This window comes from Anabas testudineus, chromosome 6 (genome assembly GCF_900324465.2).
Source record: "Anabas testudineus chromosome 6, fAnaTes1.2, whole genome shotgun sequence".
NCBI classification, from domain to species: Eukaryota; Metazoa; Chordata; class Actinopteri; order Anabantiformes; family Anabantidae; genus Anabas; species Anabas testudineus.
The window spans coordinates 8,167,493-8,180,304 of record NC_046615.1 but is presented as its reverse complement, the minus strand read 5'-3'; the positions used below and the strand labels follow the sequence as shown (position 1 = coordinate 8,180,304).

The window sequence follows — 12,812 nt, the reverse complement described above, 5'->3', positions numbered from 1 at the left end:
TTATTGGCTCTATTTTCGCTTAACAGCTCAGCCCATTGATCCCTCTGTTATAATTAACAATGCTGTATGTCATTTTAAAGAAGACGGTCAGTGTTATCATGAAGCCATGGGAGTGGCAGCACAAAAGAGGTTATTTGATTGATGTTGGAAAGACTTACTATTGCAAGTGTACTGTCTGAACCTTTTTGTTCGATGTTGAGCACAGACAAACATAGAAATGAAGAGAAAACTAGAAAGGTAGCACTGAGCAGCATCCTGCTGAATAAACTATACGACTATTATATATATAGTAATAATGTATATATTATTACTATATTTTATTATATATAGTATATACAGTATATCTATGTGAGTAGACCATCTCCTTTAGATACCAACTGTCCTTGGTTTGAGTGGCCAGGGACCTCTGCTGTGTGCTATTTCTTTCCCATTTCTCTGTTCTAATTTCCTGTTATACCTCTACCTATGCTGCTCTAAAAAAGGCATATCATATCCAAAAATACTATATGTACTCTGGTGAAGTCAACAAGTGTTTCTGCTCACAATGTGCAGCACAGCGTCAATGATGAAACCCACAGCAGCTCCCTGAGACTCTGAGAAAGGCGCAAACCTAAATCATCATACCATTTTAAACCACCTCATGCACTGTTACCTTGATTTTATCATGGGCATCTCGAAGGTAATGTTCTCCACCACGCTGGTGTTCAACAGCCAGGGCTTCTGGGAAGCGTAGGCCACTGCGCCTCTCTTCCTACCAGAGATTTAAACAAATACAGAGGTGTCAAGCAAACATAATAACACATCATATTTTAATCTTCTGTTTTTCTCATGGGATAATTTACAGTAACTATGTAACCTGTGGACCATTGGGGCGTCTAAGCATCTAAAAGCGGTTAATGCATAACAATCGCTCCAGTCCATTAAGAGCTGGTCCAGGGATCATTAAAGCCTGTGGTGTATTTGTGAGGTCAATATGCTGCTGAGGTTGGTGAGGGAAAGAGGCGCGCGGAGGGAATAGCATGTTCTCTATTATCTTCAGTGGATTTCTAGATAATTGTGAAAACAGTTCTGCTCCGCTGTTTATGGCCATGTGTCTCCATGGAGACAGCCTGGCGTGTAACACAGCTCACCTGACGTCTCCGTCACCCGCTGCATCTCTGTCTGTGGGACTGTGGAGAAAATATCACACACAATACATTATATGAGCAATAGTGTTCATCGCGGGATAAAGAGATTAGTGGCCTCTAACTCCACCTCCTTCATGTAATGGTTAACGAAAAACAAACACACGCTTTGCCTCACTATGGCAATGTTCGGCAGCCCAACACAAACAGAGCAAACACTGCCCTCCATGAGCACCATCTATCATCAGCTGTGATGATATCCTATCCTTTTCTAAAATTATCCCCCAGCGCTCAATGTTAATTCCCGTAATTTGCTGATATGGAAATCAACATCGCAACGTTCGGACTTGGATGCATTCAGTTTTCAGAGGATCTGATTCCCCGGGCTGAGATTAGTACGTCAGCACAAGGTCTGCAGATATAAATGATAGTTGCTGGTATCTTGTTCATCCAGTGCGTGTCTCACACTGTAAACTGTGCTATAGCTGCAAAGGGAAGCAGGCAGTTTGAGGTGAGACAAAATGATTTGTGTAAATATGTGCACACATTTGTGTAAAATGTGCAACTATATCTCTGGTATCAGAATGTGGGAGAAAGTGAACAGACAGAAAAACAGACAGATCTATTTTGAAGCCAGGCGCTAGTCTTCAACCATGTGGTAAATAATTCAAGAGACTGCTGACGCATCTACTACAGTGAAATATTTGATCTGAAGAGAAGCTCCAAACAATGGAGTAGGCAGTATTTACTGTGGATGCTCTGTGGTCGATAAAGAAAAAGGCTCAATGGTCCTGAAATATGAGAGGGTGAAGATACAAAAATAAAATAATTTGAACTGCTTAAAACTGCCTTTACTAGGAAATCACTGGGTGTTTTTTTTCTTCTTCTTTTGGATGCTCTGTTTTTTCAGTGTGCCACAACTAGACCTTTAAAGAAAACATGTGCTGAACTATACTGTTAACAGACAGTTTTGTGCACGCTCAATAATCTGCTATCATTAGACACTGGTTAGCCTTTGTGCTGTGTATGTGCACCTTCAGAGCGAAGCACTTATTGACAGATGAGTTACAAATAGAAAAAATGATGCATGCTCCGTAAAAATAAAAGCATTACTTGCATTAACTAAACCTGCAAACTGTCAACAGGGCTTTACCAGTAAGGATTCATGGTATCTGCTTTTATTTCTTTGCAGCAGCTGAATCAAATGTCTTTCCTCCATCATCAGAAATAGTACACTACACATGTCATGGCCTTATTCCTGTGTATTCCTGTAATCCACGCTGCAAATATTTTTAGTCACACTCACGAGTCTATCTGAGATCTTCAATTGAAAATTGTTCTCTAATGCCTGACTAAAAATACATAATGGTTTTTCATTGATGTGTGTAGTTGTGGGCTTTTGAGCTGTTTTCCTCTTTACTCACAGCAACTTACCTTTCATCTCCCTCGGACTCCAGATGTGGCTGACTGCAAACGACAGAAAGAGAAAAAAAAACAAAACTTTTTATTACATGGTTTCGCACATGCTCAGTAGAAGCTGGAGCGTATTTATAGTTTTGACAAATTGACACCTCTCTGGTACATCCAGAGAGCGAAGGCTGATTTAAACCGGTTTACTGGAGCAACGGCGATATGGCAGCCATTACAGCGGAGACCCCAGCTGCTAGAACCAGTGACTGACATTTAAGAAGCTCTTACATATGTAAACACTTCTGTTACTGAATGAGTCAAATAGGAAAACCTAATGAAAATAAACAGGCTCAGCAACCTTTGTTCAGTAGATGTTAAGCTGAGATGAAATGAAATATGTATTTTACAAGTAACATGTAACTACACTGGTCTTCTGTATCTCCATGTCATGATATGTTGAGATTACTTTTTATTATTTTTTTCTTCGTTTTGAACAGTCAGCTAATTTCTAGCCATTTCCACCACCACACGGCCAAAGGAGCTCCTCACCGCCGCACAAACACTTGAAAGACACTCGAAGCCTACAGTAAATGGACATCTGATTGTCTCTATCCTGCAGCCATCATAAAAACAGGGTAATCATGTCGGAGCAGCTGAAGACTTACAGATTTCATCTCTGCCTGAATCTCTGTGGCCTATTTCCTCTTCAATCAATATCTTTAAAAACATAAGGGCACGTTCGAGGAGAACGTGTACATGGACTTTCACATGACAGATTTGAGCAGCAACAAGAAAATCAAGTCAAATCCATCAACTCCAGGTCGAGGAACCTCCCACACGCTTTGGTAGTAAACCTGTAATCAACTCAAACACTCATTAAACATTAAAGGGCCCTCTAATGACGACAGGGAGTAATGGTGTATGTTTGTTATAATGATGACAGTGATGATACTGAAAATGCTTCCCTATTTGTTGACAGTCATCATTTCATGAATTTCTTGTCTTCACTTGCTTTTGTTCTTCTTTGGATCAATAACTGCAGCCAAGCACAAATGGCATGCTTCATTGATCCTGTACATTGAAGTGCTTTATTTTTTCTTTACATCCTGTGATTTGGAACACGAACGCGAGGTCAGTCAGTGGACATGTTTCAATAAATGACTTCAGCATGTAGCGTTAGACGTCAGGACAGTCTTGATACTCTGGACCAAGGTATTCCGCAGCCTTGACACGATACTGAGGTCAAGATACAAATAGTCATCCACTTCATCGCTCCCTGCTCTGTGCCATATTTAGAGTAAGAGAGGACAGCAGGAGCAGAGAGAGCAGGTGGATGACGGGTGGCCTGACCAATGGAGACCTGTAATTTGACCCACTGACTTGTTTGATTTAATTTGAGTTTATTAAAAGTAAGCCACTAACATAATGAATAAGGGCACTAACAGCATAAAACGTGACTGAAAACGCAATTTTCACCTAAACAAACGTAGCCAGTGATAAAAGATAGGAGGTGACAAAATAACAAGTGGTGAGAAACATGGAAATGTCTGGACAGCTGAAGATGATCATTAGACATGATCAGCAGCTCCTGAATAGCTACTAAATGACCTTTCTGGGCAGATGTATTTTACCGTTGTGTAGTAAAACACTTCTTATTACTTGAATACATAAACACACGGAGTTCGGTGAGCTCAGGTGGAGCAGTGAAGACGTGGACACCGGCAGCTGATCAGTGGCAGCTGATTCTCCAGTCATCATCAAACAACTCCGCCTTCATAAATCTGACACTCTGTCACGCACACGCTCCTGATTAGTCATGCTGTTTACTCCTTCCAGGCACAGGCAGCTTTCATTTATCCACTCACAGTCTTCTGCTTTCTGACCTGTAGTGAATTTGTCACATGCTACACAGAATGTATTTGCGGACGATCCTCAAAATTAGACCCTTTACTTCGCACATACTGCCACGTGAGCCATAGTTAGGAATGTCCCTGACTGAAAAGCAGCACAACAACAACAACAACAACAACAACAAACATGGTGGAAACATAGGGACAAACTCTACTGAATGTGTGTCTTGACATTTCTGGAGACCTAAATCTCAATGACAGCTTCTTACTCTCTCCCTGACACAGTTCAGCATCTGGGGTGTATAATTTAACCTAATATCAGAGGCAGTGCCAGTGTGACGCTGGCACTGGGACAAAAGCAGGAACTGGGGCTGTCAGACGCTGTGAAGATCAAGTTGGAGGAACTGGAGAGTGACAGCGTCACTATCCTGGGAAGGTGATGAGATATGATCAAATGCTTTTCTAGACTTACTATGTTAACTTTTGCTGACAAGTGTAATTGTCCACATGCTCCAGGACTTTGTCAATATCCAAATTACAAACAGAAGAAAACATCAGAACTAATGAACTCCAGCATCAAAAAAACACAGTGAACTTTTAACTGACCTGTTCCAGGTCACAGCTCCCGAGATTTTCTGCATCTCTCCGAGTGCTGCCAGCAGCAGAGATGATTTCCCACAACCAACCTGGCCCACAATCATAGTCAGCTTTCCTGAGTGTGATGAGGAAGAGGGGCAATAACACAGTAAGTGAACAGATAAATAACAGGATAGAACAACAAATAAAACAAATTAATAAAAAGGTAGATAATATATGAGGTAGATGCATCACACCGCCTCCTCCTCACCAAAAGGAATCTTGATGTCCACATTGGAAAGAGTTGGAGGTCCGTCAGTCCATGTGAAATAACCACTGGTGATCTGAAAACAAGATACAGGTTCCACCATATATCAAAACAAGATCAACTCACGTTTGAGGAAGGAAATACACTGCCCGTTCAATAAAAAAGGCACATACTCTTATATGTTGTTGGACCGCCTTTAGCTTTCATAATAGCACACATTCACAGTGGCATCGTTTCAATAAACTTCTGCAATATCACAACATTTATTCCTGTCCAGAGTTGCATTAATTTGTCTTTTTTTCTTGTGTTGATGATGGTAGAGTCAGATTGCTCCTCAGAGTCTTCAACAGCACATCCCAAAGATTGTCAATGGGGTTAAGGTCTGAAAAATGATGTGTCCTGCTCCCTGAAGCCCGCTTTAACTATTTGAACCTGATGAATCCTGACATTGTCATCTTGGAATATGTCCGTACCATCAGGGAGTAAAAAATTAACTGATGGGATAACCTGGTCATTCAGTATATTCAGGTAGTCAGCTGACCTCATTTTGTCCAGATACTGTATGATTACCTGCATCCAACTTATTGGGCAGGATGTTTAGACCATGCTGTAATGTTGAAACTTTAATGAGTCCAACAACGAAAATGCTGATGAAGAGCAATCACTCTCCATTCAGACAGAGACTTGAAATTCTGTGGTAAAAGGTGTAAAAGGGAAAACTGCTCTCCGTCATTTAGAAATTGAAGTATCCAGAAGACAACCTAACAAAATAACAACTTTGATATTGTGCAGCCCAAGAGGATAATACAATCAAACAGAACTAGACGGAAAAAAAAAAAACATCTACTGGTTTTGTGTTAAAGGTCATAACTGCTACACAGCTAATCTGATAGTGACAAAACTTCACTCTCCAGTACTTTCCTACCGCCAGGTCAGTCGGGGAGGTTTTTTTACCGACTGACCTTTATCAAAAGGTAAAAGGCTCAAGATTTTGAAAGCCACACTAAAACTGCTTCAAGTCTGATAAAACGGAGCTAAGATGATATCTTTCCCATTGTCTAATACATCAGCTCCTCTGCCTCTCTCTGCTTTATCTGTTTCACCTTGATACAAATGTCTTGGTCCACGTCCAGGCAGGGTCTGTCGCCCTCACGATCCCCCTGTGAGCTGTAGTTGTTCCAGTCGTCCCTCGGGGGGCGCTTCCGGTTCACCACCTTCAAGGGCTGGTGGTGCCGGGACAAAAAGCAGGAGGAGGACGAGGGGAGAGGTTTAGAGGATGACTAAAGGAGGGTTGTACAACATCCAGCACAAAGGGCAAAGGGGTAATGATGATATTAACGGGAAGGTGGTACAGTGGAGGAAGACAGCAACAGCCACAGCAAAGTGAGACAGCAACGTCACGGATGCACCAGCAGCAGAGTTAGTGAGGAATAAATCCTCTATATCGACTATGTTGCCAAAATTGCACAAATCCAAATGTGCGCACGTACTTACCACGGCCTGGTATTTATTTTGGTTGTGATTGCTGGAGCCAGAGGTTAACATCACTCTGGGTTCCTGTTCGTCTCCAATCTCATCACTGGAGAAAAACTCACTGAGCTTCTGGACGCTACAGATTGAACACGGGGAAAAGAAACAGAGAAAATCAAGACACCGTAGATGAAATCTGAAATTACAACTGTGTACTATTAATGTTATAATCAGGCCGTTACAACTCTTTCTCTATTTAATACACACTTACAAACGGCATCTCTACATCGTTTCACATCCTTAATGAAAACAAATACTCTTCCCCCAGATTACAATATCTGTGCTAAATTAAAGATCTGACATGAGCTGAAATCCTCTCAACTGTGACTAATTTGCTTTATTTGACTCGTTATCCACATGTCTCATGAATTACAGTAGATATCAGAGTGCTAGAGTGAACAAAGTCTATTGACGACTAGCAACAGAGGTGTCAGTATGTGAAGTGTCTGTATTATCAGCGGAGAATTATGAGGTGAGGATGACTCATCTGACATTCAGAGAAAAAAACAGCTGCTTATGCATAATACATGCAAACTTGCACACTGACTCTGTATTTATAGTTTTACTTGGCTATGCTATTATCATTTTATCAATTCCTTTTTTTCTCTTTACAAATAAATATTTTCTCACATCGAACATGAGCTGTGGAGCTGAATGTGAGTTTTTTTCCTAGTGTCTGACTGAACTGTGTCAGATCGCACGTTCCCAAAATAAGCATCTCAAAGGATCAGCGGCGCCAAGATACAAGAAGAAAAAAACATCCTATTTGAAATAAGGGGTTTACAACAGCACTGTGTTTGGACACAGACTCTTAAAAGCTCATATAGGAAATGTATAATACATCATTTGTAAGCAATTCCAGGCAGTCCTGCAGCAGTCAATTCCACCACCCCCAACCCATTATATCCACCCTGCCCACCCTGTGAACCCTTCAAAGACGTTCAGATAAAGATGATGGGATTTAAACTGGCATGCCCTTGTTGCCTATACATTCTTAAAGAAACGGGCTCAGCTTCAGTGACTTTAAGAGACATTTCTAGAGGACTGTTTTAATATCTAAAGCAGTATCAAGCTGAAAATGTATTCATACCTGATTTTGCTAATGTTAACTTTTCACTACTAAATAATAAACTTAGAATTACCCCACATTATTTTTTACTGGTTGAATTTGTTGACTTGAGCTTCTGTACACCTGTGGCTGTTTTCCTGCTAATTACTGTACTGTACGTGTTTCCTGTGCCACGCACCACTAGATTAAAGCACATAAGCTAGAAATGAGTTAATAATCACTCGGTATACATTAATAAACAGTATAAACAACAAGAAGCATGTTGGGACTTGTGTACTGTAGGACTAGCAGCTGAGGGAGAGAGATCTGTAGCTCTGCAGCTGCCTCATCACAACAAATGCCTCGACTGTCTGACTATTTGTAAAGCTAATTTCTGAAATAAATTGGTGTAACATGTCAGTGTCAGAGAGCGCTTGAATGAATGTATGGATGCAGCACTTTGCTACATCAACAAAGACCTCTCTTACAATGCAGCTAATCCATCTACGGCAGGAAAAGGTCAAGTGTTCAATTTAATTATGTTGCTTTCTCTACTCTGCTCATTCGCGTTAGTGTTTCACCTCAGATCTTCTTCCACATGAGCATATTCAGACATTTCCTCACCAATAAACGATCAAAAACAAAACTACACAGAGTTAATGAATATGTCTCACCTAACAAGAGCCTTGACGGTGGAGCGCACTACGCTGGAGAGCAGGAAGAGGGGGGTGACCAGGATGTGAAAGAGGGACAGAGAGGCAAAGGCCACAGCTGGGGACAGATCGGCATCCTCTGAGATGTGAACATGAACCACAAACGTCTGCAGGATGAGAGAGAGGACAGAATGGCAGAGGTTAGCCTGAAAAGCACGGGGTTAGACTAGTAAACCTTGGAGCTGTTAACATTTCATCCCTGTGAGTTACTCATGGTCAGTTTAAGGTAAAACCAGTCAGAAATAGACAGAACTACAGTCAAACTCCAGTTTTCTATCAAGAGTTCAAGGAACACGGTGAAATCAAATCAAAGACATCTATCCACTAAGTCCTCCTTCTCATTGGTATCTGTCTGACTTTTCTGATTTGTCACCGGTAAGGTCGACAACCGTGAAGGGCTTCTATAAATACAGACAGGGTGCAGTGTGGTGCTGTCACAGAGCCCTCCACTGTGTCACTGAGAAATGTCACTGGACGTCTTGTAGTCAGACTGCCCGGCACTGTCTCCGCTCTGTCCTTCACACAGGGGGCAAAGTCAACAGGATGCACTCAGCTCAATAGTCATTTGCTGTAACTAGACAACACAATAAGCAGGCAGAGCATAGAATTAGCGGCGACACTAGGGCCGACACTCACCGTCAAGACAGCTGCGATGGGAATAGCCGCATTCATGAAAACTGAAAGCAGAAAAGAAACATACATGAGGCGGACATGAGGCATCTTTACACAGAGGGAACAAAAAATGTAAATGATGTGTTTACTGCACAATGTAATCACAACACAATAAGACTAAGAGTCCTGTAAGGATGTTTGTTGTTTGTCATCCATGTTTCTGTGCGCTTTATTTTCTCAATCTGTCCATTGTCCACTAACACATAGGAAAATAAAAGCAAAGCTGTGAGTCTCAGCAGTGGGCTAATGGTGAATACATCTTGGTGTCTATTACTGTCGTGAAATCGTTCTGAGCCATTATTCTCGTAAAGCTGTCAAGGACAAAATTGTGATTGGTTGCTCTTCTTAAAGCTGCAATTATTGATCTTAGATTGAACACAGTCATGCAGACTCCAGGCGCTGCGGAAGAAGATAAGATGCCCACTCTGCAGAAAATATTAGTACCGAGTGACCATGTTGTAAACTGACATCTTAGATAAATTGGACGTGAGTGGAAGTGCAATAATAAATGTTAGTCATGCGTAAAACAGCAGTTATCTTTACTATAAACCGTCATCTTTATACTTGTAATATGTTGAGTTGCAGTTCTATGTAAAAGTCTTACGCCACCGTTACATTTGTTGTTTTGACAATGCTATTATAACCACATATATATTTATTTATAAGTCTTTTGAATACTAGAATAAACACAAAAGTATTGGGGGAAAAAAACAACTTCTGTGAGCGTGAACGCGACAAATGTTTAGTGTCACCTCTGTGGAGCAATATGAAGATGTCAAGGACAAAAAATCTGATGAGAAGTTTCTCACAGTTTCCTCTAAGAGGGACTAGAAGAAAACCAGCATGGACCTGGCTCAGCATCTGGCAGCTTCATCAAGTTGATCCTTCCATTAACTGAATAAGCCTGATCAGGCATGGTCTTTCTTTGTGCTGCCGTCATAACGTTGCTAAAATAACAAATCTAATAGTGGCCTAAGACTTTTCACAGTACTGTGTAAATGCTGACTGGAAATATTTGTTGCCACTAAAATTAGAATTAAAACCAGAAACACATGAAAACTGTGGTAAAAATAGTGGTATTAGGTCTTTTTCCTTCCTGCCAATGTGTTTTCAGAGGAAAAAAAAAAAAATTTTTGCTTTACTTTAAATGTCACGGTGCAAAGTTCAGTGTGTTCAGCGAAAACAGGAAAGTGTCTTACTCGATATAGATGTGTAAAGAGCAAAGGCCTGCAGGCTGGTGAGCTCTTTGCCCCTGGTCTCCTCCACACTGTCACGGAAAATGTGCTCCCAGGCGTACAACTTCAGCAGCTTGATGCCGCGCAGCAGCTCATTGGTCTTCTTCAGTCGCTCACTGGAATATTCCTGAAAGCATAAAGTGAGATTTTGATTATAAACAGATGTACTATAATAAAAGGTGCAGCCACCAGGCAACATAACCTCTGCTAACTGAATTCAGTTGCAGGTGCCAAACATATAAGTCATTAAAGCAAAGTGTTTTGCTCTAGTATAAAACCTGCTTCACTGTATCAAGCACTGAGGAAAACAGGGTCATTACATTTCATGGGTGCTGCTGAATGGTAGTTTTGTAGCAGCTGGAAGCAGCAGAGAGGCTGCTCATCTTGTGCAGTTGAAAACCTTTAACCTGGATAAATGAAAGCTCTTAATCCCCAAGGAGACAATAAAGAGTGATGAACTGATGAATGTTATTTTGAGGAATACAACTGTGTGTGTGTGTGTGTGTGTGTGTTTGTGGGGTTATGTGGACAAATTGTAATTTGAAACCATCGTGATGGCATCAAATTGCTCAGTTTAAACATCTGATATGATGCATTTGTACTATTTTAATAAAAAATGTAGGTTTTAAATGATTTGCACATCATCACCTTCTGGTTTCTATTGACATTTTACACAGTGTGGCAACTTCTTTGGAAATGAGATTGTAAACTGACTCAGGTGTGTAAATGTGAGATAGAGATCAACATGTTAGGTCACGATTCAGCATCTTTACTTCATGCACTTCATTACCTGATACAATGTGGACAAATCAATATTGACCTGTCCTGCGTGATCACTGTTTACATTTTACTATTTCAAAGTGGTGACCACTTAAAACTAGCCTCTACTTCTCTGTTTCAAGTTTATTTGTGCACTAGAATAAACAATTTCTAACATTTGCTTGTATCTTATAATGATAATAAATCTTAGAGTGTGCACAGATTGTCTCTCTGTTGCTATAATGCTCTTTGCAAAGAAAACCAAAGTACTGAGCAAATTCATATTTTGAACCATGAATATTCACAACAAAATGCACAAATGTCATTGTGCATTTTGTCAAAATGCACTTGATGTCACTAAGCACGACATCAAGACAAAAGTCTAAAACTATACTCACCAGAGTGCTCTTTTGTGTTTGGGACAACTTGGTGGCCACAAAGTATTGTACAGGAGCTAACACAGCGATGACAGTCGCTCCTATCAAGGCACTGATTCCCAAGAGGTAGTAGAGCAGGATCACTCCTACAGTGATCTGAGAGGGGAAGATAAACAAAGAAAGAGGAGAGATGTCAACATTAGAAAAAAAAAATAGAAGAGCAAGATTTCATAAGAGTCAGTCTCCAATTACATAATGCTCCCCACTGACCCTTTGGAAACTGTACTATCACAGTGCAGCTCTCTGTGAAGAGCAGTGACCTTGATCGTAGCTAAGGACAGTACACAGTACTGTACATGCGAGGAGATGACTTTAAAGAGTGCACGTACCTGCTCACATGCAAAGAATCATGCAGTGCAACATATTAATACAAGGTTCTGAACTTCAGATACACAACTCTGTGGCTGGTAAGTGAAACTCTATGAACTGATTGAACTCACTGGTCAGTATCAATGAATTAAGAATGACCTGACTTAAATATTTATGGTAGTGAAGCTTTCTTCATACTCCACTGCACAGGTTGTTCACTTCACAGCAGATATACGTTTCTACCTGTCCTTGGCTCCCCTCACCCCACTAGAAACCCACCATCTTTGGTAACACACTGAACGCATTCCAGGTTCCCCAGGACATCCACAAGCAGATGGAGATGGATGTGACACTTCACGTTCACACACCCTCTCCTTCATCTGTCAGAGGATATCAGGTGTCACTGGAGACGAGGCGAATGATGCTAAAAGGCTTCACACATCATTTCATACAGGACCAACGGCTACCTCCAGTTCGCTTGACCTCCTCCTCTTGGCAATACTTCCCTCAGCAGCTCGAGAACTACTTCACCCCGACACAAATCTTCGAGGGATTTGTTCAAGTGCTCACTTTACTTAAAACCTAGATAGAGGGACTAACAGCTTTTCTTTATTTGAAAAGTCAAAATGTCTGCATTGACTAAACACTCGTGCGTTGGCTAGAACCGTAGCAAGATGCAGTACAGAACAGACAGTTTCACAAACTATTTCTGTAATCATGTTTGGTGCTAAGGCGACAACAGAGGTTAATCTCCAAGAATGTCAGCGCAGTCATTTAATTGGAAAACAAGGAGATAAGCAAACGCTGCCACACAGCTAACAAGACATAGGGAATGACACATCTGGGATGAACATTTCATCCTCAGGTGGATAATGCTCAAA

The 12,812-nt window shown here is 41.0% G+C and overlaps 1 protein-coding gene across 2 annotated transcripts in view; it reads right to left on the bottom strand.

Annotated features, from left to right (window-relative positions):
- Positions 1–12,812, bottom strand: part of abcc8 (ATP-binding cassette, sub-family C (CFTR/MRP), member 8) — a 44,324-nt gene that overhangs the window by 13,990 nt on the left and 17,522 nt on the right. For both annotated transcript variants that reach the window (XM_026364808.1, XM_026364809.1), the window contains exons 10-20: positions 11,584–11,718; positions 10,391–10,553; positions 9,156–9,196; positions 8,481–8,626; positions 6,723–6,837; positions 6,332–6,451; positions 5,232–5,304; positions 4,991–5,096; positions 2,559–2,591; positions 1,131–1,169; positions 653–751 (exon numbers count right to left, since the gene is read on the bottom strand). In XM_026364808.1, the coding sequence (XP_026220593.1) occupies positions 653–751; positions 1,131–1,169; positions 2,559–2,591; positions 4,991–5,096; positions 5,232–5,304; positions 6,332–6,451; positions 6,723–6,837; positions 8,481–8,626; positions 9,156–9,196; positions 10,391–10,553; positions 11,584–11,718 (1,070 nt within the window). The remainder of the gene's footprint in view (positions 1–652; positions 752–1,130; positions 1,170–2,558; positions 2,592–4,990; positions 5,097–5,231; positions 5,305–6,331; positions 6,452–6,722; positions 6,838–8,480; positions 8,627–9,155; positions 9,197–10,390; positions 10,554–11,583; positions 11,719–12,812) is intronic.